Source organism: Pleurodeles waltl, chromosome 4_2, assembly GCF_031143425.1.
Source record: "Pleurodeles waltl isolate 20211129_DDA chromosome 4_2, aPleWal1.hap1.20221129, whole genome shotgun sequence".
In the NCBI taxonomy this organism is placed as follows: Eukaryota; Metazoa; Chordata; class Amphibia; order Caudata; family Salamandridae; genus Pleurodeles; species Pleurodeles waltl.
The window spans coordinates 842,898,052-842,925,306 of record NC_090443.1 but is presented as its reverse complement, the minus strand read 5'-3'; the positions used below and the strand labels follow the sequence as shown (position 1 = coordinate 842,925,306).

At 45.4% G+C, this 27,255-nt stretch overlaps 1 protein-coding gene across 5 annotated transcripts in view; it reads right to left on the bottom strand.

Moving 5' to 3' along the window:
* The window catches only part of FGGY (FGGY carbohydrate kinase domain containing), a 1,529,104-nt gene that overhangs the window by 615,133 nt on the left and 886,716 nt on the right, over positions 1-27,255 (bottom strand). For all 5 annotated transcript variants that reach the window (XR_011202985.1, XM_069232576.1, XM_069232575.1 and 2 more), the window contains exon 8: positions 22,552-22,655. Coding sequence is in view for 4 of the 5 variants with exons in the window: in XM_069232576.1 (XP_069088677.1) it covers positions 22,552-22,655 (104 nt within the window). In the remaining variant the exon portion in view is untranslated. The remainder of the gene's footprint in view (positions 1-22,551; positions 22,656-27,255) is intronic.

The window sequence follows — 27,255 nt, the reverse complement described above, 5'->3', positions numbered from 1 at the left end:
GTCAGGATTAACTTAGAGTTAATGTGTAGGGTATTTATGCAGTATACACCGGGTCGGACTGGCCTATAGAAGAATCAGGCAGTGCCTTAAGGGCTGTTCAAACATATTAGTGTGTGGGCTGCTGATCTGGCTAGTTGTGGGCCTGGTGTGCTGATTTCACTAATATCAGCACATTTACTGGAGCAAGCTTAAATCCATGAAGTGTTTGATATCTTACAAAACACTTAAACAGCATGCTTTTACTTGCAAACATAGGCCGCTTTTTTTTTAGCTATCTAATTCACTAATAGGTGCACTTTTATATTGGGGAGTGGCCCTACTCTCTGTCCCAAAGCACTTTACAAAACGTTTGCATATTTTAATAATTAAATTTATACCAAAATGATCAAAAATCAGTTTATAGAATATGGTTTTAAAGTTTTAGGTCAAAATAGCTCCAAGAAGCAGAAAACCCCACTTGCGGTTATCTGGTCACCCTAGAGTGGAAGTTCATATGAACCGGGATGGGACATGAGTCGCACAAGGGACCAGGTGACTCCTGCTAAATGGTTACCTTCTCGGGTCCAGCTCACAGAGTACCATTTACGTTGGTGAGAGCCACAAGGAGGAGTCTGTCGGTGAAAGGAGCAGGCCAAGCATCACAGACGGTGGTTGCTGTAGCGTGATGAACAGGTCATCTCTCGAGCGATGCGTTAGTTATTCATTGTGAATGTTTGCTGTCGGCATCAAGTGTAGGTCTCACATTGCTGGTAGTCACAGACAGTTGCTGTTAGCTTGAACAGCAGGTCTCGCTGGAGCTTTGAGTTTGAGGTTGTCGCAGAAAATCTATTCGTGGTGGGGAGAATTCACTCCATGGTTGCAAGCAGCCCAAAACTTCTGTAGCTTCACCTTTTCTTCAGGAAGAGTTCACAGTGATGCCAGCGAAAGGTCCAGGACTGGGCTGCCCCTCTTGGGGAGGAGGACTCAATACAGCAGAGGCCAGCAGCAGATTTCAGGCAGGTCCAGTTGGTGCTGGTCAGCTGGGCAGTTGCAGGGAGGCCTCTGTAAGCTTGTTGTGTCCCTGTAGCCACCTGACCTTTGGAGTCACTCTGGGTAGCCTCGGTTCAAAGCAAGCAGGTCCAATTCTTCTTCAGTCAGCAGGGCTGTCCCTCTTCCTCAAGCAGCAGAGTAGTCCTTCCTCTGAATCTTCTACCGGTCCGGGAGTGTTCTGGAGAGAGGTTCTGAAGGTTCCAATTTTATACCTGCTGCAGCCTGAGTGTGTCTGTAATTTCCTGACCTACCCCAAAAACTGGTTCTAGTCAGTTATTCCCCTTTCCCTGTGTTTGGCCCCAACTGTCTTGGGTGACAAAATTAATTGTGTGTGCTGCAGACGGGGACCACTGAAGTGTGATCAGGGCAAGATACAGCTCCTCCCAAGCCATCCTGTCAGTAGGACCCACACACCCACACCTAGGCTTCCATTTGTATCATTGTCTGTAAGCAATACACAAAAGACTACGGGAGAGCCATTCTCAGTCAAGTGATCCTGAAAAGGCACATTTGAGTTAGGCAGGAAAATGGCAACTTTCTTAAATTTATTTGAGCGTTAGCAGCATTTCTCTGTTTGCTCCCAGTCTAACAATAGCGCTTATTAAGCATAATAAGACAACTCAGTATTAGTCTATGGGAGAGATAGCCTTACAACACTGAAAAACGACTTTGGGAGTTTTTCACTGCCACCACATGTACAACAATAAACCACATGTCCTACTTTCTGAATACCATGCACACTGCCCTAAGACCCTCTAGGGCCTACCTTATCGGTGCCTTATAAGTATTAAAAAGGAAGGTTTAGGCATGGCAAAATATCTATTTTTGTAGGTCGAAGTGGCAGTTTAAAACTGCACTACAGCCTGCAGTGGCAGGCCTGAGACATATTTTACAGGGCTACTGCAGTGGGTGGCACAATGACTGCTGCAGCCAACTAGTTTTATTTACAGAACCTGGGTATATATAGTACCATTTACTAGGGGCTTACAAGTAAATAGAGTATTCCAGTCAGGTGAAGGACAATTTTACCATGTTTAAAAGAGATATAATGATAAAAAGTTGGCACTACAGGGAATGTGTTACGCACTCATATCTGATCCCTAAAAACTCCTACTTAGCAACTCTAGGTTCATATTTCTGCTGTTACTGCTGGCCTCTGTCCGTCCCCTTTATCCCACCCTCCATGGTGTCAAGGCGCACAGCAGAGAAACAGAAAAGGGTCCTGAGAAAACAAACCTTGCAGGTACCACCACAGCCACCCTAGGAACCAACACAGAAAACAGACATCATCGAGTTGTTTTCAAAGAAAATGAAGAGAGACTAAGGCAGTGCGCTCCTCTCATGGAGTTTCCCATTTTTTTTGCTTTCAAATGAGCCCACCAGGGCAGCGTGGATAAGCAACAACTGAAAAATAAATAAGTAAATATACTGACCATGTATAACATAATACGGTACTCATGTAAAGCACTTCTGTGACTCGTCATATTTTGAGCTATGTTAAAAAAAAAACATCCAACAGAGCGGGGGCAGGGGTGACACTGGAGGATACGGTCTGAAAAACAATGCACTCTTATGAAGTGCTACACTAGAAACTTCACTAGAAACTAAACAAGACTAAAGCAAATGAAAAGAGTGCATCCTCTCAAAGCGGCTGCAATGGTGTAAGAAAATGAAGCGCAGCCTTCATGAAGCATGTGTTGCGATGAGTTGGAAGTGCTTGTTCACATTTTCAACCCCAAAAAGCATAAATTAAAAGGACATTGTGCAAAGCATGGCGTTCATGAAGCATGTGCCACACTGATAAAGCATAAACAAAGCACAACACTTGAGAGAAGTGCTCAATTACATTGAATCGCGGGGACCGTGAAAAGTTCCCAAGACAGGAACTAAAAAGACGAAAGGCGCAAGCATACCGTAGTTAGGCCCTGCTCTGAGAGAGGATACAAATGACAACAAGAAGAGACGAAAAAGAAGAATTAACCATTAGCAAGAAAGCCTTTTTGAAATACAATCGAAGCGACTAATAAAAAGGCAATGGATAGGTTGCAAGCCCACAGAGGGAATACAGCATGTCATGGAGCGACAGCGCATGCACTGCCTAGGCTCGACCTAAACATGGTTGCCTTCATCACAATACATGCAAATGTATGCATCACAGAGTACGAGTTGCGTGCACGGATGCGCATGTATCATGACACTAGCAAGCATATCAGCAATCATGGAGTGGCTTTGTTTAATGCAAAACCTATTTCACAACTGCCGGCTTTGTGCACACATGAATCATAATGCATACACACACACGCGCAATATCCAAAATGCTTTGGCAAACCAACAGACCTAGAGCAACCATATGCAAATCATTCTTATTTGGTTCCAAAATCAAGAGCCACCTTTAACTCAAAGACGACCCTAAAACCAGAGACTAGATGTGTGGTTTCCTCCTTTTACTGCATATTAGTAGCAAGAACTATCCTGCACTGCCAATTTGAATATGCAAGCTCACTCTCCATGCATGTCTGCAACACAGAGGCTGCAATTATGCACCTGCCTCTGCTATCAATACCAATAACAGTAGCTGCCATATTTGATCCTAGCAGCTTTCTCTTAGCAACTAGAGTTTCCCAGAATAGTGCGGCATTACCACTGCACCTCCTGGTAATACCAAAAACTGGTGAAGAGCAGACAGTGTGCCCAGTAACCCGATTATAGAACGTTTGTTCCGCTTGTCACCATTAGATTTTTCAATGCTTTTCTAAAGAACCTAACTGCTAAGAAGAAAAAATGGGCATTCGCATCTGTAACTTTTTGTCACAACGGCCTATTTTCAAAAGACATATACCATTATGTCTGCTGGACTCTTCTGGTTGCTGGAATATAAAGGGTTTGTAGGTACTCAGAACCCAAGGTTCCCTGAGCCAACAACTGAGCTTCATTGTACAATGGTGTTTCATTGTGTACCTATTATAGACCAATTCATATGGTGAAATATGTAGAGTATAAAATGGGTATGAAGGAACCCTCTGTATTTCTGAAATGGGCACAAGATATGGAGTCTGGGAGCAGTGGTTATCTGCACATCTCTGAATTTGTGGACACCCATACTAGCATATGATTTAAATAGTATTTTTCAAAATGTCTTCTTTCTTACACACTGGCTTACATTTGGAAGGCACAAATGCAGCAAAATCCAATTAATAATGTCAAATGTTCTACTATTCTATGCTCCCACATGTCTTCTGATACAAATAGTACCTCACTTGTGTAGGTAGGCCTAGCGCCTGCGACAGGAAATCACCCAAAATGCAACATGGGTACATCATATTTTTCCACACAAAAGTGAGCCTCTTTTTGCAAAGTGGCTAGCTGTGGGATTTGGGCCCTAGCTCAGCCGGCACCTATGAAAATCTAGCAAACATGCACATTTTTTAAAACTAGACTCCTGGAGAAATCCAGGGTGGGTGACTTGCATGGCTCTCACCAGGGTTTTTTTTTACTCAGAATCACTTGCAAACCTCACACTTTCACTAAAAAAACACATTTTCCTCACACGTCTGTAATGGAAAGTTCTGGAATCTGTGGGGAGCCACAAATTTCCTTCCACCTAGCATATACCAAATTCTCCCAATAAAATTGGTACCTCACTTGTATGGCCTAGTACCCACGACAGGAAATGGCCCAAAATACATCATGGATACATCACATTTGTTCACTCAAAACTGACCCTTCTTTGCAAAGTGGGTACCTGTGGAACTAGACAACCAGGGAAGTATAGGAGTGCATGACTTTCACGGCTCTCACTAGATAATTTTACCCAGAAGCCTTTGCAAGCTTCAAACTTGGGAGAAAAATACACATTTTCCCCATATTTGTGATGGATAGTTCTGGAAGCTGCGGTGAGCCTCATATTTCATACCACCCTGAGTTCCTACTTGTCCCCTGATAAGAATGGTACCCCACTTGTGAGGGTGGGCCGTGAGACCAGAACACAAAAGGCCCTAAAGCGATACATTGAGAGATAAGCAATCGAGGTAGCTGTGGTATCTGAGCCATGCTGTGGCACCACCCATACGTAGCCAGAAACCACAGATATTCGAAAACTAGACAGCCATGGGCTTCCAGGGTGTTGTGCCTCATATGGCTCTGCATGAGGTTTTCTTACCCACAATGCCCTCCAAACCTCAAACTTTGCCTGACTGCACACATTTTCCTCACAGTTCTTTGATGGAACTTGCTACCACCCAGGGTTACCATACATGGGCCAATAAAAATGATGCGCGACATACGTGGTTTAGACTAGTGCCTGCGACATGAACGGATCAAAACGATGTCAATGGGAGCCCTTGTGAGGTTACCCCAAACTTTCCCTGGGGAGTAGGAAGTTCACCTGACACCAGGGATTTTGCCTTTGGGGCAAAAGAAGAAGGTGCAGGTGTTGCACTCTGGCATTGCCCATACCCTCACCCCAAATGGGACAAACAAGAGTGCAACACCTGCAACACTGTTTTTTTTTAACAAAAGGCAAAATCCCTTGTGTAAGGTGGACTTTCAACCACACCCCACCAAGGGGGCATATTTGGAGCAACCTTCCCAATTGGGACAAGCCTCCCAACGTGTTCCCGGGAGAACAGAAAGACACTATTGCCCTTCTGGGGCGGGGGTACGGCTTGATACCATTGTAAGCTACAACCTCTTTTTATTTGCTTTGGCTCTGGTTTGAAAAGCTGGTTGTTTAGTGGGCCCCTGGGTGGGCAGATTGGGGGTAATCACCCACAACTGCCCCCACCGGAAGTGCAGACTGTTGAGTCCTTTTAAGGTTGAGTGCATGGCCATACCAACGGTAGGCAGCTCCCACCCTTATATTTATTTTTATATTATTGTCTACTGAGCTTTCTGTCCCCATAGGGGGGTGGATTGGGGGTAATCACCCCACAGGGAGGGCAGAAACACTGAGGGACTGATTTTGAGTTTAGCGGATGGGTTACCGCATCACAAACAAGATGGATATCCTGTCCTCTGTATTACGATGTCCATAGGATATAATGGGATTGTAATATTGCGGGCGGGATATCTGTCACGTTTGTGAGGGAGTAATGCCGTCCTCCAAACTCTGAATCAGGCCCTGAGTCCTTATTGGGGTGAAGGCATGTCCACTGTGGGCAGACGCATCCCTATTTTTTATCTACCTATTCCTGCAGCCTCAGCCCAGGTTGGGCAGAAAGACTTACATTTTTGGTGGGGGTGGGGGGGGCACAAGCCCTTGGCTAACAGGCCAGAACCCCAGCTCCCTGGTGTCTAGTGGGTGGATCCTTGCTTGGGGATTGCTCTAATGTGGCCATCTCCCAGCAAGGATCCAGTGGGAAGAGATACCATTGGAAAGGGGAGGTTCTCTTCTTTCCCTGATGTCCCTCCCACAACAATAAGTGCTCCAGGGGCTGAGATATGCTGTAATGACGTCAGTGCACCCTGTGCACTGATCGTCATTACACGCACAATAAAACAAAGCCCAGTCTGATCAGGAAGCTCTTCCAAAGCAACCTGAGCAGCCTGAGCAAACATCTAAAAAAAGGAAATCCTCTGGTGCAAAACAGAGGGTCCTTTATAGCCTTCTACAATGTGTTCAGGTGCACTGGGGAGGGAGTGCGGCCGATGGCCGCACTTAAGAAGTTAAACATTTTCTGTTCTGCTGGCAAGTTTAGAATAAAAATGTAATGCCAGATTTATCAATGCTATCCACCATTGAAAAGTCACTAAAAGTGACACAAACCAGCTCAAATTGTTTATGTGGTATTATTTACTTTCCAGGGCAAAACTTCGGAAAGTTCTGTTGCATCACTGCATCAAATGGGGCATCCCTTTTGAATTAAACCCTCTCTATTATATACCCCACTGTGAGTAGACCTAGAAAGTGAATTTCTATTTCCATTTTCTTTTCAATAATTTTTAACTTTCACACACAAACCTCAAAAATCTCTCACACCTATACTTAAACATACTTCTCAGATTTTAACTTCTATCATTTCATATACTCCCATGGATCTACACTCTTTCCTTCACTTCACTATTTGGCATAATACATTTATTCAAGTGAAGAACAGATCTGTTTATTGGCATGCTTGGAGGAGTAAAGGATTAATATATGTAAATCAACTTTTCCAACAGGGTTCTCTTATTAATTTTCCTGAAGCTCAGATACTATTGGATTTACCTTTCATTTTTAAAAATTAATATACCATTCTTCACAATTCCGTATCACAAGCATTCACTCATGTCGAATTACTCTCCAGTCTTAAAAAATTGCAACCTAACTCTCTTGTTGACTCGATATCACTGAGCCTCAAAGCTTCTAGAATTTATCAACATTCAGTGAAGATTCATACAGATAGTCCCAAACACAGCATAGAAATGGCATGGGAGAATAAAATGTCCATCACATATCCAATATCTACTTGGAGACAGATATGGATCAAAATTAGGAAGTCCTCTCGTGCAGCCAACACTATACAATCACTTTTTTTCATTTCTAATACATTATTTATGACACCAACACTGTTACATAAGATTAACATGGGTACCTCAGATACGTGCTGGTCTTGCTCTATACAGCAAGTTGATTTGAAGCATTTACTGTTCACATGGCCTTTTGTGTTTAATTTCGGGTCTCAAATTTGGCATCAGATTAATTTGATTTTCAAATCTAATGTTCATCTCTATATATCAATAATTCATTTCTGTGAAGTGTTTCTGAAAAATGTTTCCTTTGTTGTGAAAATACTAGATATGTTTCTAGCTATTGCTTTTCAGCAAATCACCTGGAACGGGAAAGACTTTACACAGTTGTCCATTAAAGCATGGTGGTATGCAATTTGCTATAACCATTGGTTGGACACTGCATATATGCAACCTGTATCTGCTGTTCTAAAGCGAAAAGACTTGTGGGCGCCAGTTTCACAGTTTCTTGATAAATCTGCAGAAGAGTCACTTATTCTTTCACCCACCTTACATATATAAATAGATATATGGCATAAAGTACCCCCCAGCAGTGTATTATAAGGATACTGCATGTCACCGAAGAGTTCCTTTGGAAGGTTATGGAAATCTGAGGTGACTTGATATATCCTTATGTATGGCAGCGGTACTTCATTAATTGGGATTCATGGTCACACCATCCTTTACCACATACCATTTCAATCCTTGCTTCATAGCTCTTTCATGTGAAAGAGAGAGAGAATGCTTTCAAACATGAAAAATAAAAATAGAATCTCTAGTGCAAACTCGTTAAAATATTAAAATATGCTGTTATATATTGGTTGCAAAAGATATTAGAATCAGTAAAATTTCCTTTTTTAATAAAAGGTGCCGTAATTCGGAGTGTGTAGAGACATGCAGAGATTATAACTTTTCTATAATTACCTCAGGATTGTAAAAAATAAGCATATTGCCATAAATATCTCCTTTCTGTTTGTCACTACACAAAAAAACTGAGAAGAAAAGCCATGTTTTGTTGGTGCTTTCAACAGATGCTTTAATTATGCTCATGACCTCACCTGCCTTTCTCCTCGGCTGCTGGCTCTGGCATCAGGCACTGTGATGTCAGAACCCAGCTGTGATAAGTTACAATAGTTGAGTTCTGACGTAAATTATTTATAACAATTAGAAAGAATTCGGGCAGGCTTTTATAATGGGACTGCAGAATCCCGTGCGTGATACTATATCAAAGTGGTTAATATATCATATTATCATATGATACACTTCATGCCATACAGTGTCCACCTCGTCTTTGTGAGACAACTGAGCCCTATTTTGGAATTTGCCATGAATTAATTGTTCAGTCTTGTCAAATGTTCAGTTGAAGGGGTGCTGGCCGTGTATTCCTGCTGAAATACCGAAAATCAAGAAAAAAAGATTTTAATGATCTAGGATCGCATTTTGAGGCTTGTAAAACTAACTCTCACTCTTTGATTCTCTGCGGTTCCATCAAACATGCGACTGATAAAACAGCGCCCTTTGTGACTCACACAGCTCTACACAATACTGCCGAACTTCAACCAAAAAGTAGCATATACCACACGAGAAAAACAAGTCAGTAAAATGTCCTTTCATGTTGTCCGCGTCAGGAGGGACCCCTTTGAAGTAAAGTTCCTATTTCTTGCTTAGCTACTGCACTCTGCCCTTGCTTTCTGTTTCCTAAACTATTCTGCCAGTTGGCCTTTTCACTCGCCAAACCACAACAGAGGGAGGCCCGGGGTTTTCACGACAATCTTCTCGTCCTCGCTCTCTCACCTCTGATCTTCTCATAAAGGTACTATTGCTGCTAGCTGACTGGTATCCCTGAATCTGAAGTGCATCAAAGAAAAGTAATATACAAACCTGGCAACTTTCAGCCATCTTTCAACGGATTAAAGTCAATGGGCAATCTCCCGTGCACTTGGGGCACCGAAATACAAAGGAAACACAAACCTCGAAAAAATAAGTATTTGTAAGGATTTTTGTAAAGCGCTGCTAGCCACCTCCAGTGGCCTCAACGCGCTAGTTTAGTACATTGAATAATAGCGTGAAAAGAGTAGTGTTTTGAGGAGACTGGTGATGAAGAACTAGGCCGTCCATATTAAATGTTATTTTAAATGTACATGTATTCAGGGAAAAAGGGGGAGAAGTTTACAAATTTGTTTAAATAAATCCTTTGGAGATGTATGCTTACTATTAGACAGAAATGAGCAGAGCCTGTGCTGTCAATCCAAAGCCAAGAATGGAAAACAACAGCGAGCCACTAGTGAATGAAGGAGGAGCTGTGGCTTAGCCTGGAACTGACGACTTTGGAAGATGAGGAATCAGGGTCTAAATCTACTAAATACTTTTACAGTCGCAAACAGTCCGAATCACTGTTTGAGACCCCAAAATCGTTGTTTACAATATGCCAATGGCATTTTAGGAGTCAGTTAATTTTTACTTCATAAAGGATTGCTATTTGGAAGCCATGTTTTGTAGGCCTTCCATCCACAATGAGACACTGTGAGGTGCCCTTTGACACAAGTAAAATGATTATACAATCACTCGCAGCTCAGAACATGTAATTTATGCTCTGACCTACCTGTCAACTAGAGATACGATACCTGCCAACGTCTAAAGAAATGTCACACTGTGAAGAGGGAGGCTGGGCCTGAAGCCAGGAGTTACCTAGAAGCTCTCTGCCCTCCACCAACCACCCCCACACACTCCCCGCCAAATATCCCCTCCACCAACACCCCAGCTTCCCCTCACAAAAAAAACAAAGGGTCACTGAGGCTGCTGCCCATGTCTTGGGGTGTTTTCACAACTCTTAATAGACATGGCCTTCTTACAACCTCCGAAAACAAGCGGGAAAGCCCCTCTATGCAATGGTTTCCAGACATGTTTTCCTGCTACCATGTGGTCTCAGCTCCTCATCGGGTGACCGTGTGAAGGGAGCCAAAATCGTGTGACACATGGTGTCACCCTGTGAGTTGGCAGGTCTGAGATACACAGAAATTCCAATCCAGGCTGTAAGAAAAAGGACATTGGAACACTTGTGAGCCATCAGTAACAATGATAAACATTATCCAGTAGCCAGACACTTTTTTGAAAAAATGTAAAGAAACACGGATCTCTTAGAAGTCATCTCTATACAGAAAGTAGAACACAACAAGATGGGTGGGAACAGAGTATTCCAGCTAAAATGATGGGAATCCTGGTACATTATAGATCTCGAGATTAAATTCCTGGCAGGACTCAACATTGAAGAAGAATTGAGTATACATTCAGGTGAATAGTTTTTTATTTGAGCTGATATCTTGTCGTTTAGTTTGTGACTTTAGATGAACCTTTTCTATTATGTTTTTACTATACAAATTATATTGTTTTTGCACACAGGGAGAACAGGAAGGGACCTTCTTTCTTAGCAATAAGTGGCCAAGAATTGAGAGGGTGTTTAATCATGGAGATGGTTTGATCCCCCTCTTTTTTCATTTTTTTCCTCTGTCTCTTCCACTTTTAGTACCGTGTCTTTTGTATACCCGTGATTTGCATAAGTTATTCAAATGCTGGTAAACATCTTGTCAAACTTATATGTGTATACTGGAAAATGAATAAGGGCCCACCAGGTCCATGGAGTGCCTGCCCTAGATATTAGTCAGGCTGCTATGGACATAGGTGCACATGTACAAGAAGCATTATTGCGTTGACAGACAGGTCCAACAAGAAGGTGATCTTGACCATTCGGTCCTGTAGTACTTTTCATTCCTAGGCATTCCACAGACTCACCACTTGGACAGGTACAGCTTTGGTATCTGTTATAAATGTTAGGAGTCTGAGGTTAGAAGGATCCTGCAGAAGAACAGGTTACTTACCTCTGGCAACCCTCCTTCTTGTGGATACTCTAACTGCAGATTCTTCACCGTCCTCCCACCTCCTTGTTTTAGGGAATGGATACTTTTCCTTCTACAAAGTTCCAAATTAGAGATCTGCACATTGGCAATAACAATTGATTTTGGGCTCTGCGCCCAAGGGCGGGAACGTTGTGCTGAAAGAAACTGATGTCACAGCCCGTGGGTAGTGCTTACATGCGGCATAAGCAGTTACTTCAAGGGCACAGTGGAGTTGACACAATGCCACACAATGCCACCTACTTTCACTTAGGAGCAATGCAGAAAAATCTTTTGGATCCAGTCTAGCTCCTGGGGTTATTCTAAAGTTGAGGAATCGACTGTTAGATGTTTTCATCCAAAAGATCTGTTTGGACAAAAAAATGCAAAAGGCACATAATCAAATAAAGGAATTCTTCAAACTCTACCAGGACTCTTCAGAATCTACCAATCCAGATTACTTAAAAAGGAACCCATGCATATTACAATACCATTGTAAAGGCTTTCTTAAGTTCTTGTAGTCTGAAAGTGCCAACATTTTCAAGTCCATCATCAGTACCCCTAAAGTGACCTGCTGTGACTTGTTACTCTTTTAGCTTTCCTAATCAACTAAACTCAACCTTCACCTCATTCAAACCCATGAAAACTACTAAGATTCTAAATGTGGCCCTCAAAACTGAAGCATATGATGTTTTCATGCTCCCTTCTGTAACTAACTACCTCAAACAAATCTTCTCACATGCATCCAATACAGCTGAAATGCTCAATTCCTCCCTTATCACAAGAAGTATTCCTGGCCCGTTAAAATACACCATCGTCAGAGCCCTCTTGAAAAAACCTTTGCAAACGCGCAGACAATTACTAAATTCTTAACTAGCTCCAACCTCAAATTTCTCAGCAAAATCTTAGTAAGTGACGAGACACCTACAATATTACTTAGAGCTATAGTTCCTTCTCCATGACCATCAATGTGGATTCTGAACTCCGGCCAGCACTGAAACAATGTTAACCAATTTGAAGGAAGACATTCTACCACAACTGTCTTGGCCATTATGAGGGAAGAGCTTCTTTTCTACCTGAACAAGATAACAACATTAATCTGTCTACAGTCTATGATAATTGTTGAACCTGGCCCTTTTTGCAGGGTCATCCCCAAACTTTTTGCCTCCTTCCTCCTATTTTTCCTGACCAATTTTTGTTGGCTTTAGGACTCTGGGCTCTTTACCACTGCTAAGCAGTGCTAAAGTGCATATGTCCTCTGTGTAAATTGTATTGGTGATTGGTTTATCCCTGATTGGCATATATGATTTACCAGTAATTCCCTAGTAAAGTGCCCTAGAAGTGCCCAGGGCCTGTAAATCAAATGCTACTAGTGGGCCTGCCGCACGGGTTGTGCCACCCACATGAGTAGCCCTGTAAACATGTGTGCAGTCTTGCACTGCCAATTCGACCTGGCAAGTGTATTCACTTGCCAGGCCCAAAAATGCCCTTTTTACACATGTAAGGCACCTCTAAGGTATGCCACAGGTAGCCCCATTGGCATAGTGCAGTGTTTGTTAAAGGTGGGACATGTACGGATGTGTTTTACATGTCCTAACAATGAAATACTGCCAAATTTGGTTTTCACTGTTGCAAGGCCTATCTCTCTCATAGGTAACTTGGGGACTGCCTTTAAATATCTTTTAAGTGCAGTTTCCTCTTGGGAGCATATGGAGATCTGGAGTTTGGGGTCTCTGAACTCACAAGTTAAAAATACATCTTTTGGTAAAGTTGGTTTTTAGATTGTCAGTTTGAAAATGCCACTTTTAGAAAGTGGGCATTTTCTTGCTTAAACCATTCTGTGACTCTGCCTGCTTGAGTATTCCCTGCCTGGGTCAGTGTAGGAAGTTGGCTCTGTATGTACTATTTCAAAGTAAGAAATAGCATGCACAGAGTCCAAGGGTTCCCCTTAGAGGTAAGATAGTGGCTAAAAGAGATAATTCTAATGCTCTATTTTGTGGTAGTGTGGTCGAGCAGTAGGCTTATCAGAGGGTAGTGTGAAGCATTTGTTGTACACATACAGGCAATAAATGAGGAACACACACTCAAAGACAATTCCAGGCCAATTGGTTTTTATATAGAAAAATATATTTTCTTAGTTTATTTTAAGAACCACAGGTTTAAAATTTACAATCAATACTTTAAATGAAAGGTACTTCACTCAGGTATCATAGGAACTTTGAATCAGCAAAATAGCATGTACAGTTTTGGCACAAATGGCAATAAGCTATTTTAAAACTAGACAGTGCAATTTTCAACAGTTTGTGGGGGGGTAAGTATTTGTTAGTTTTGCAGGTAAGTAAACCACCTACAGGGTTGAAAGTTGGGTCCAAAGTAGCCCACCGTTGGGGGTTCAGGACAACCCCAAAGTTACCACACCAGCAGCTCAGGGCCGGTCAGGTGCAGAGGTCAAAGTGGTACCCAAAACACATAGGCTTCAATGGAGAACGGGTTGCCCCGGTTCCAGTCTGCCAGCAGGTAGGTACCCGCGACTTCGAAGGGCAGACCAGGGGGGTTTTGTAGGGCACTGGGGGGGACACAAGTTAGCACAAAAAGTAAACCCTCAGCGGCACGGGGCGGCCGGGTGCAGAGTGCAAACAGGTGTCAGGTTTGCAATGGAGTTAAATGGGAGACCCAGGGGTCTCTTCAATGAAGCAGGCAGGCAAGGGGGGGGGCTCCTCGGGGTAGCCACCACCTGGGCAAGGGAGAGGGCCACCTGGTGCAGTGTCTTTACCAGGCGTCGGGTTCTTAGAAGCAGGCAGTCGCGGTCAGGGGGAGCCTCTGGATTCCCTCTGCAGGCGTCGCTGGGGAGAATCAGGGGGGTCAACTCTGGCTACTCACAGGGTCGCACTCGCCGGGGAGTCCTCCCTGGAGTGTTGTTTCTCCGCAAGGTCGAGCCGGGGGCGTCGGGTGCAGAGTGGAAAGTCTCACGCTTCCGGCGGGAAACGTGCAGTCCTTTAAAAGTTGTTTCTTTGTTGCAAAGTTGTTTCTTCTTTGGAGCAGAGCCGCTGTCCTTGGGAGTTCTTGGTCCTTTTAGATGCAGGGTAGTCCTCTGAGTCTTCAGAAGTCGCTGGACCCTGGGGGACGCGTCGCTGTTGCAGTTTTTCTTGAAGTGGAGAGACAGGCCGGTAGGACTGGGGCCAAAGCAGTTGGTATCTCCGTCTTCTCTGCAGGGCTTTCAGGTCAGCAGTCCTTCTTCGTCTTCAGGTTGCAGGAATCTATCTTGCTTGGTTCTGGGGGCCCCTAAATACTCAATTTAGTCGTGTGTTTATGTCTGGGGGGTTAGTAGCCAATGGCTACTAGCCCTGAGGGTGGCTACACCCTCTTTGTGCCTCCTCCCTGAGGGGAGGGGGGCACATCCCTAATCCTATTGGGGGAATCCTCCATCTGCAAGATGGAGGATTTCTAAAAGTCGGAGTCACGTCAGCTCAGGACACCTTAGGGGTTGTCCTGACTGGTCAGTGACTCCTCCTTGTTTTTCTCATCATCTCCTCCGGCCTTGCCGCCAAAAGTGGGGCCGTGGCCGGAGGGGGTGGGCATCTCCACTAGCTGGAATGCCCTGGGGTGCTGTAACAAAGGGGGTGAGCCTTTGAGGCTCACCACCAGGTGTTACAGTTCCTGCAGGGGGAGGTGAGAAGCACCTCTACCCAGTACAGGCTTTGTTACTAGCCACAGAGTGACAAAGGCACTCTCCCCATGTGGCCAGCAACATGTCTGGTGTGTGGCAGGCTGGCAAAACTAGTCAGCCCACACTGGAAGTCGGGTATGTTTTCAGGGGGCATCTCTAAGATGCCCTCTGGGGTGTATTTCACAATAAACTGTACACTGGCATCAGTGTGCATTTATTGTGCTGAGAAGTTTAATACCAAACTTCCCAGTTTTCAGTGTAGCCATTATGGTGCTGTGGAGTTCGTAAATGACAGACTCCCAGACCATATACACTAATGGCTACCCTGCACTTACAATGTCTAAGGTTTTGCTTAGACACTGTAGGGGCATAGTGCTCATGCACCTATGCCCTCACCTATGGTATAGTGCACCCTGCCTTAGGGCTGTAAGGCCTGCTAGAGGGGTGACTTATCTATGTCATAGGCAGTGTGAGGTTGGCATGGCACCCTGAGGGGAGTGCCATGTCGACTTAGTCATTTTCTCCCCACCAGCACACGCAGTGTCTGTGCTAAGTGAGGGGTCCCCAGGGTGGCATAAGGCATGCTGCAGCCCTTAGAGACCTTCCCTGGCATCAGGACCCTTGGTACCAGGGGTACCAGTTACAAGGGACTTACCTGGATGCCAGGGTGTGCCAATTGTGGAGACAAAGGTACAGGTTAGGGAGCTGACACTTGACATCTGAATGGGCTGTGCCTGCCCTCACACAATCCAGTCTCCAACTCCCTGGTGTGTGTCTGGGCCCAGGCCTGGGCAAGGCAGGATCTTGTGAACAAGAGAGACTTTCCTTTGAAGTTTGCATACTTCAAAGGCAGAAAGGGGTATAAGTAGTGGACCCAAAACCCCGATTTTCAGATTACTTCTGGGACCAAGAGGAATCTCTGCCAAGGAGAAGAGTTGAAGAGATGAGGAAAAGTGCTGCCCCTGCCTGTGACTGTGCTTCATTGGGCTATCCTGCAGTTGCAACTTCTGCCTGTGAAAGGGGGCAAAGACTGGACTTTGTGGTATATTCCTGCTTGAGAATTTTTTCCAAGGGCTTGGACTGAGCTTGCCTTCTGTTTTCAAGTCTCAGGGCCCTCAAAGACGTCCTTTGCCAGCACTGGGACTCTCTGCTGATACTCCTGCCAAGTGGTGCCCTATAGAGTCCATGGACCCTTGAAAGGTGAAGCTGGTAGAACAAGGACTGAAATCCATGCACAGGAAGCCGTGTGGGCAGAATTTTGACGCACCAGCTGCAACACAGCTGTAAAAATAACATGCCACCGGCCTCGTGGCTGAAATCAACACACCACCTGCATTGCGGCTGTGAAATTGACATATCACCTGCATTGCGGCTGGAGAAACGACACAAAACCCGCTTGCGGCTGCTGAAAATGCCACAAACTCCACGCAGCGCAGTTTTCCATCACTGTGCGGACGGATTTCACACATATCATCGCTGAGCGTCAAAATCATCGTGAACCTGCATTGATCCGAGATGTCTAGTGCAGCTTTATTTTTGACGCAAACCAGTTACTTTATGTAACAACAACATTTCCATTGTTTTCTATGAAGTAAGACTCTTTTTACTTTAAAAATTTACAACTTGACTTGTGTATGTTGGGTTTTTGTTATTTTGGTTTTGTTTGATTTAGATCAATATTGATTATTTTTCTAAACTTGTGGTTGTGTCCATTTAGTAGGGTTTTCACTATGTTACTGAGTGTTTTGGTATAAATACTTTACACATTGCCTTTGAGATAAGCCTGACTGCTTGTGCCAAGATACCAAGGGGGTGAGAGCAGGGGTTATCCAAGTGTGTATCTCCATTGCCCTGACTAGAACGAGGGTCCCTGCTTGGACAGAGTGCAAACTGACTGCCAACCAGAGACCCCATTTCTAACAATAATACTACTGGAAAGGCTAAAAAGTTGGGTACCCATCTCTGCACATCCACTACTATGGGTCCAATCTTTTTCACTAACCATAGTCAAACAGTGAGAAGTGGATTAATTGATTCATCATTGAGCGACCCTTGACCCTTGGGTAGGTCGCTTCCCCACCGCTGCAGCTCCGCCTGCCTAGCCTCTGCCTCGTTGTCCTTGCGTTTGTCCTTTTTTGGCGCTTGCCTATTTTTAGGCGTTTTCCTTTTTTTGCCGCTTCCTTTCCTGCCGCTGCCACCCGTGCGGCCCGCCCCCCCTGCTCCCATTTGCTGCCCTTCACTCCCGCCTCCCAGCTGACCCCTCCTCCCCTCCCACCTTCTTATGGCGGACGCTGCGCGGTGAAGACAGCGACCCTTGACCCTTGGGTAGGTCGCTTCCCCACCGCTGCAGCTCCGCCTGCCTTGCCTCTGCCTCGTTGTCCTTGCGTTTGTCCTTTTTTGGCGCTTTCCTATTTTTAGGCGTTTTCCTTTTTTTGCCACTTCCTTTCCCGCCGCTGCCACCCGTGCGGCCCCGCCCCCCTGCTCCCATTTGCTGCCCTTCCCTCCCGCCTCCCAGCTGACCCCTCCTCCCCTCCCGCCTTCTTATGGCGGCCACTGTGCGGCCGTGCCGCTGGCGCGCCAAAGGCAAGCCCGTCTGCACCCGTCTGCGCCTGTACCGCGCCCAGCGCCAGAACCCCTGGCCCCCACCGCACACAAAACACCTGACTAAGATACAACTCCGCCTCCCTCAACGCCCTCAACGCCGGACGAACAGCCACCTGCTACCAAGCCAGCCCAAAACGAACCCATGGACCCTTCACCTGTCAAGCCTGCAAATACACATGCCTCCGAACCTGAAGACCACCCACCGGCCCTCGCAACAACAACAACATCCTCAAGTGCATCCTCCTCAACACACGCTCCGTCCACAAGCACGCCATTGAACTATGGGACCTCCTGGACACAACAGCACCAGACGTCACCTTCATCACAGAAACCTGGATGAACGCTTCCTCTGCCCCAGACATCGCCATAACCATCGCCGACGGCTACAAGATCGCCCGGAAGGACCGCGTCAACCAAACCGGAGGAGGAATCACCATCATCTACAGGAACACCATCAACATCACGACCACCACCGAAGACACACCCCTCGCCGCTGAACACGTACACTTCCAGATTCACACCAACCCCAAAACCACCCTCAGAGGAACACTCATCTACAGACCCCTGGGCCCACGCGAACAATTCAGCGAAACCATCGCAGACTTCATCAGCCCGCACGCGCTACCCTCACCAGAATACATCCTCCTCGGGGACCTGAACTTCCACCTGGAGAAAAACGATGACAACAACACCACCACCCTGCTCGCCAACCTCGCCAACCTCGGACTCAAGCAACTGGTGAGCGCCCCCACCCACATCGCTGGCCACACACTCGACCTCATCTTGTCCGCCAGCAACCACGTCTCCTTCAGCCACTCCTCCGGACTACACTGGACCGACCACAGATGCGTCCACTTCACCTTCAAACGGGAGACCCACCACCATCGCACACAACAAATCCCCCACAGACGCTGGAGCAAAATCTCCACAGACCAGCTCCTCTCAACACTGAACCAAAACCCACCAGCCAACATCACTGATGTCAACAACGCAGCCCACAGCCTCAAACAGTAGATCACCAACTGTGCCGACAACCTCGCACCACTTAAAAAAAAAACAGGCGGGACGAGCATCAGGAAAACCCCATGGTTCACGGACGCCCTCAAAGAATCTAAGAAATCCTGCCGAACCCTCGAAAGAACCTGGCGCAACGAATGAACCACAGAAAACATGACAGCCCTCAAGATCGCCACCCGTGAACACCACCAGCTGATCCGCTCCACCAAAAGGACATCTTTCAAAGAGCGACTAGACAACAACACCCACAACAGCAAGGAACTCTTCAACATCGTCAAAGAGCTCTCCAACCCCAGCGCCAGCTCCAACGACATCACACCTTCACAAGAAGTCTGCAACTCCCTCGCCACGTTCTTCCACCGAAAGATCGCAGATCTACACAACAGCTTCGGACCCCAGACCCCGCCTCCTACCACCGAACCAGCAGCCCCCACCACTACCCTCAGCTCCTGGACCCCATCAGCTCAGAAGAGACCAGAAGCATCATGAACACCATCCACTCTGGCTCCCCCTCAGACCCTTGCCCCCATCACATCTTCAACAAAGCTGACACCGTCATCGCACCCCATCTCCGGAACATCATCAACAGCTCGTTCGCATCAGCCACCTTTCCCGAGAGCTGGAAACACGCAGAAATCAACGCCCTCCTGAAAAAACCCACGGCAGACCCCAATGACCTGAAGAACTTCCGCCCCATCTCTCTTCTTCCCTTCCCGGCCAAGGTCATCGAGAAGACCGTCAATAAGCAGCTGACCGCTTTCCTCGAGGCTAACAACTCGCTCAACCCATCCCAATCTGGATTTCGAGCCAACCACAGCACAGAAACCGCCCTCATCGCAGTCACCGACGACATCAGGACCCTGATGGACAACGGAGAAACAGCCGCCCTCATCCTCCTGGACCTCTCGGCAGCCTTCGATACTGTGTGCCATCGCACCCTAATAACCCACCTCCGCACCACTGGAATCCTAGGGCAGGCCCTGGACTGGGTCATCTTGTTCCTCTCCAACAGAACCCAGAGAGTCCACCTCCCTCCCTTCCGCTCAGAACCCACTGCGATCATCTGCGGCGTACCCCAAGGATCCTCGCTCAGCCCAACCGCCTTCAATATCTACATGAGCCCCCTCGCCGCCATCGCACGCAAACACAACATCAACATCATCTCCTACGCCGACGACACCCAGCTGATACTTTCCCTCACCAAAGACCCAACCACCGCCAAAACCAACCTACAGGAAGGAATGAAAGAGGTCGCGGAATGGATGAAGCTCAGCCACCTAAAACTGAACTCAGACAAAATGGAGGTCCTCATCCTCGGACAATCCCCATCCGCCTGGGACGACTCCTGGTGTTCCCTTCAGTATGCACTTGTGTTCTTCATTTTTACCTCTCTTTGGGTTTTACGTGTCGTCTTGTGCAGATACCACCATGATATAGCAGAATGTCTGGTTTCAGCTTGAGCCTCCTTCAACTTTTTGCTCCCCTAAATCCCACAGTCAGCACCATTACCAGTACCAGAAATTAATTCCAGAGGTGACCACAAGCAAATAACAGCACAAATTAAGCACTGGCCATACCAAAAGACACCACTGACTTCATCACTGATCTCCAGGATGTACCCGTGACTTCATATGCTAATAATGTAAAATAACTAGAGCAGAGGAGCAAATTTATATTTCCGCTCCGGAAGGTATTAGGACTTTCTGGTGCTCTGGGTGTATACTAATTTTAATTGATCAATTTAAATACCTATAATAAAAGTCCTTGTTTTCTTAACATATAAAGTACAGACCAAGATACTGATGTTATCGAGTGTCACCATTTGGACATACTATATCTGGGATTATAAATCCCTACAATTTCCTAAACTGCTTTAGCTGCTTGATCATGCTACCTTGAGAGACAGGTGCCCAAAAGAAGGAATGTGGCTATCCAATTGATGTGCAATAGTATTGTGACCTAAGGACACTCATAGATAAGTGGCAATTTCCAGACAGGATACTGCCCAGTACCCTTTTAGTTTACCCCAGGATCTCAAGGAAAGGACATTCGCTTGGTGCAGAGCACTGAACAAATGAAGTAAAGGCAAATGTACAGAGAAGGGAAAGTCACAATGTATGATAAATTAAATGAGGTCGAAGATGCAAATGCTACCTAGATGCAACATTAATATACTGATTATTCAATGCGTGCCAGTTCTAGAAGTCAATACAGCGGTGAATAATTAATTTCTAGGTGAATATACTAGAGAGCTGAACTGTAACAGAAATGAAGGACGACAGTGTAACAAAATAGAAACAGAGTAACATCATATTCTATAGAAGCGACTCAGTATCAGTGAATCTTACAGGTATAGGACAAATGCCAATGTGTGGCCAGTATGTAAAAGACAAGAATTGAGGAAAGGAACACAAAGATAATAGAAAGGAGCCTAGGCGCTCACACTGGGCATTTAACAAATTAGGCATCTATGTGCGGATGAGTCTAGTATATTTTTTAGTTTTTGTTGCCAGAGGAGAGGTACTAGATAGGACTAGGGATTCACATGAGGAAAGAGCAATTGGCGAAAGTGTGTTCGGAGGTGCTTGGACTTATTTTTGGGCATGATCATACAGACGTATCTTCAGGGCAAGGATATGTAGAAAGCCGTGAAAGGGACTAAAGATGAGAAGTCCATGGGAAAAAGAAGAGCAGTGGGAGAAAGAAAGGGGGAGAGGGAATGGAGCAGTAGGTTAAATAAACACCAAGTACAGGTAGGAATCTCCCACAATGAGTCATCAAAGGTTCACAGGATTGGAATAACAAGCGAAGGGAAACAAAAAAAAGCAAACAGAAAGCATTCCATAATTTTTCGTTCGAGAAAATGTAGAGGAACAAAAATATCAACTCGAATAAATTCTTGCAAAAAAAGATGAAAAGAACTGCTTTCCAAAAATTCGAAATAAACAAAATATTCAATCATGTGGAGGTCAGTGTTGTATAATTTCAAAATGAGCTGAAACGGTTTTTTTTAATAGAACAAAAAAACTTGAACAGGTAGTAAATGAGCTTCCCTTTGATTTCCTCAGCAAGGCTGGCATTAAATGCCTATTAGTTGCCATAAAGTCGTAAATTTAGCCATGTTCACAGCATTTTAGCAGACAGAACCCACTGGCACAATTCCCCTCCTTCTGAGCCCACTTTCCGCATTCAGCGCCCCCTCTCCGGCAGGACTACATTTAGCAGAGAAATGTCTTTAAGGAAACGTGGCATAAGTGGGTACTTATGGGAATTAAAGGCTTTCAGACTTGTACATTTAAAAAGAGTTATACATTTCAAGGAAGGCACTAAATTGTAATTGCAATCTTGGAAAAAGCTTTTTCATCAATTCACTGAGAAAAATTAACAAAGTGAAAATTGCTTGTAAGGCTTTTTGAGAAGTAAAGAGATGTATCATAATTCTATGGATCATTACAGCTATCATATGAAGATAGATGTATATTGATTTAGTAAAAGCTCCTGAAAGGAGACACTGGTTCTCCAAAGAACGTACTCACTGGCGCATTAGTGAAGGGCTCGGACAGCTACAGGCCTTTACTGAAGTCTCAGGTATCAAACTCTGCACTCTGAAACCACTGCAACATCATATTACACGTTGCCTCTATACTTAATTTATTTCTGTCCAGACTCTAGAGTTTGTTATGGTTCTGTCTTAAAGGAAAATAACAATTGTTCAATTGACAGAGGAAAAAAACTGCAGATAAATATGTGTTAGGCAACAGTGGCGCTTAGGAACGGTGGGCTGGGTGGCAAATGGGTCCACTTTGCATGGCGTGTCAACTCAGAGGACATATTTCAATAGTAGTTCTCTTTACTTACTGCCATGTGACAAGAAGACGTCCCACAGATCAGAGCTATCCGAGATGTTATTGGGTGATTTTCACAGGGTAGACTGTGTCCTTTAACATCAGCACCAATCACTCCTGCTCAGAAGAGATAACACACATATATTAAAATATGTTTGCATAATTTCAGTATACTTCAATTTTTAAGTATAAGGTTTATTTAAGAGCAAGATGAACTCGATGGGCATCCAACGTTTGTACAATCTTGCACTGGTAATAATAAAAACAAGCATTCGCAAAGCCAATCGATATGTCTTTAAACTCTTAATTGCTGAGGCCTTTCCACCCTCAGAGCTAAGCCCTTTTTTGACTGATATTTCGGGCACCGCTGTCAAGCCCTCATAACGTCTTTCTACAAAAGGTATCCAAATTTGCATATTTGTTTCCCCGACATGTTCGGGATTCTACAGCCACACTAAATTTGTGGCTACCCCTGGAGGGAATCAAGAAAATAGCCAAAACATTGCAGTATGTTGGTTTCATTGGAAAAAATGTGAAAAGTGCATATTGTTTTCTAAAACTGACATGAACAAAAGGTTTGCTGTGCTAAGGTCACCAACTTCAGGAACAGGCAGAGTTGTAAAAAACATTTCTTTACCACAGTGCTTGCATTTTTAAATCTGGAGTTAACAAAGACCTTTTGATTTTACTTAAATTAGAAACAAAATATACTTACTTAAAGGGGATTTCATATATTGATCTGTTACTGTGTCATTCACATTTTTCTTCCATCCACTACTTCATCAGGCTTGTATCAAAATGTCAGCCCACTTTACCCATCCTGCCCTTTCACAGGGAACACATCTACACGAAAAAGAAAAGTCCCCTTAAGTGCTGGGGACCATTATTGACCAAATAATTTTCATTTTAACCACAGCTTTCTTTTTAGGTTGACAAGGACCCTGAATCTTCCCTAACAAGGAAGCTTTGCTCTGACAGACAAAACAGGCATTGCCAAAAGGCCGACAGTCAGTGCCCGACCTACTGAGTTTGTCAATGGTTGTTCTATGTTGTAGTCGATTTTTCACAATTATTTGTGGTTTTTGCAATTTATGGTGGTGACAAGTGAAACACCTGAGTGAATTTGTAATGCTACCCATTTCTGAAAAGTAGACAAAATTTGGAATTTAGCAAGTGGTAATCTGTGTAGATCACTCATGGTATTCTCAAAGAAACTAATTGGTTCAATCATAAATAATGTAAAATAAATAGGAAAATATAGAAAAAGTGACAATTGATTCAGTAATTTGTTGACTGATGGCCTATTTACAAATGTAATACTGTTACATTCGTGAGGTGCTTCTGAGCACAGGGATGTACTGTTTGCAGGATGTCCAAAATATGAGATACTCATAGCCAACAACTGAGCTGCAGCATATTATAATATTTCATTGTGCACCACTGTCCCCTTTAGCCAAGAGCAGATCCTCCTAGGTTACGTCAAAGATGCCCCTCCCCCAGAGTTTGACACCTCGCTGCAGTGATTTCTCTGTCTGAGAAATCTTTGACGTAACCCAGGAGGCTCACCAGCGCAGTTGGGCCAACTGTCTGTAGAGATCAGTTCAGTAGCTAGCCACCTGCGGGCAGTACCATGCAAGATGGAGAAAATTATCCTACGGGACTGCATGTCTCAAGCAGCGCACCTCCTCAATCAGAGCCATACGATAAAGTCGCACCCCTGCACAATACAATTAATGCAGGAACTTTAAGTGGATGAGCCAGAGTCTGTAACTGGGCAACAGAGCAATGGATTGACCACAACAGTAAGTCCATTGCGCCTCAGAGGCTGCGTGGACTGCAGGGACGGATTCCAGAGCGTTCGCCAGCATTGTGTTAAATAAACAAGTGACCAACTTGTGGGGGGAGGAATTTGTTAACAGGTGGTCCAGGGCATACAGCGTGCAGAGAACGTGGCATGCAGCGTTCAGCATGCGGCGCAGAGCTGGTGGTAGAGAAGGGTGTCAAACGTAGTGGGTGGTGGCTGGCGGTGGCTTCAAAGGGGGGTAGAAACCGACCGCCTGGGTCGAGATTTTGTCGGGGCCCACCGTCTAGCTCCCTCATTCATCAGCAGGGGAAGCATGGGGTTGTGAGCAATTGGTATAGGGGGTTGTATGTCGGAGAAATGCAGGCACTTACCACACCTGCCTTAAGAAAGCAGCCCAAAACACAACTGCGTCTCTACAACGCATTTCTTTACCACGCAAATCATTACAACAATTTGCCTTGAGGAAAGCCCTGGACTTTGGAATAGTATCATTTGCTATTCCAACTCTACTCTGCGCCACCGTAGGGAAAGTGTTGGACTTAAAGTTCAACATTAGTCTAGCAACGCTTTCCCTAAAGCAAGTCATTGTAATGACTTGCGTGGTAAAGGAATACATTCTATAGATGCATCATGTTTCTGGCTGCATTGTAAAGGCACAACGTGGTTCAAACTGCATTGTTAATGCTGTTTCCCAGTGTAGGGGGAGTGTACAGGCATGAAAGCTGGGAGCGCTGCTAATGGCCAACCCATGCCCACCGGTCACAGGCCACCATGTCAATCTCATTGCATGGGGGCTTTTATGGTTGGTATAGTGCCTTAGTCATGGGACGGGAGGCACATAATCTGCCTCCACCGCCATGGGTGGCTAGAACAGTGTGGTGTAAATTCACAAATGTATATATCAGGCCTGTGAGCAGTACTATAAATGCAACTCAGACACTCATAGGCCTCCTTTTTGGAATGGTAATATAAGATTATCTCACGCAATCCTCGGTTGTTTGCCTGCCCAGACCAGTGAGATTAGGTTTGAGCTGAGATGTTTTAGGTACTGTGTGATGAGTGGAATTGGGAGATTATTGAATAGGTAAGGAACTCAGGAAGGATGACTATTTTGGCAATGGCGATACTGCTAAAGGGAGGGGAAGCCGAGACCCTGTCAGAATGTGCTTCTCTAGCCAGGCCATAGTCCTACCATAGCTTGCTCTCTGGAGTTTGTCAATGTTTCTAGTGGGCAAGAGTCTCAAGTATTGGATTGGCTCATAGGCCCTCTGCAGAGGGTATTTCAGACTTAAATGGATGTGTGTTTGGGGTGAGAGAAAATAGGGTGGATTTTGGCCAGTTGATGTCCATACCAGAGTATCTGCCAAATCTAACTGCGTCTTGTATAATCGGTTCTAGTTCTCATAAGTAGTCTGTGATGTCATCTGCATACATGGACACTGTTTCGCTTTGGCTGTGAAGTTATGGCCACTGTGTGCATAGTGATGTTGTAGCTGAGCTCTAGCAAATAGAATTAGGGATAGCGGACACCCCTAGTCCGGTTCCATGTGTGACTGAGAAGGAGGCAGAGGTTACACCTTTAAGGTTGAGGCGCGCCATTGGGGAAGCATAGAAAAGGGCCAATCAGCCACAAGAATCTAGGGCTCAGACCATGCAGTGGAAGAAGCCAGAATACATAGGGCCATTCTCAGGAGTGAAATGCCTTAGTGGTGTCCAGCCGTGCTGCGACAGCTTCCAATTTAGGATCGATGGTGTGCATGAGGGCATATATCACCTGGAGATTGTGGCCAGGTACAAAACCAGACTGATTCGGACAGACAGTGTTAGACAATAAAGCGAGGAGCCGGTAACAAATACTTTAACAAATATCTTGTTGTCAACGTTTGAAAAGCGGTTGATTCAAATCAAGTGATTTGAGGGTTTATCTGCTTTCAATATCGTAAAAATTATCGCTTCCCATAGCGACAGCAGCAGCTGTCCTGGTGCCAGGTGAGTCCTCAAATATTGCCAGGAGGTGAAGGAGTAAGGAGTGGGGCATGGTCCTTATAAAAAGATGTAGTGAGCCCCTCCAGCCCGACTCTTTGCCTCCAGGGAAGCAGAGTACCACCCGAGTTATCTCTTCTTCCGTGAAGGGGGCAGAGAGATAGAGTTGGTGGGCGTAGTCCAGTCATAGCAACTGGATCGTGCTGAGATATGTCACCAGAGTTGCCACACCAGGTGTAACAGAGGCACGGTATAGCTGGGAGTAGAACAAAGTCATGGTCTGGAATATGTCGTCAGGTTGTGTGTGACTCACTTGCTGGTCATCAACAACTTCCACGACATGGGCAGCAGCCCATGGTTTGTGGAGCAAATTTGCCAATGTCCTGCCGGATTGGTCATCTTCTCCATAGTGCCTTTCGGCTGCTTCCCGTAAAAGTAGCTGATTTCACGGTGGGCTTCCTCATCATAAGACAAGAGTTTCTCTCTGAGGGTAGCGAGGAGTCCAATGTTATGCATCAGGAAGAATTCAAGTTCCCAGGCACGGATTTCCCTTCATAGTGTAGCAAGCTGTGTGCTTATTGTTCTGAGCACCCCTAATTGTTTCACTATTCAGGCTCCCTGGATTACCACTTTGAGAGCTTCCCAGAGAAGGGATAGGGAAGCCACCAAACCCACATTATGGGCAAAATAATCTAGGATTGCCACCCAGATTTTGTCTCGAAAGACAGAGGGGGTCATTCCAACTTCGGCGGGCGGCGGAGGCCGCCCGCCAAAGTTCCCCCGCCAGAAGACCGTACTGCGGTAAAATGACCGCGGCGGTCATTCTGACTTTCCCGCTGGGCGGGCGGGCGACCGCCAAAAGGCCACCCGCCCGCCCAGCGGGAAAGCCCCAGCAACGATGAAGCTGGCTCCAAATGGAGCCGGCGGAGT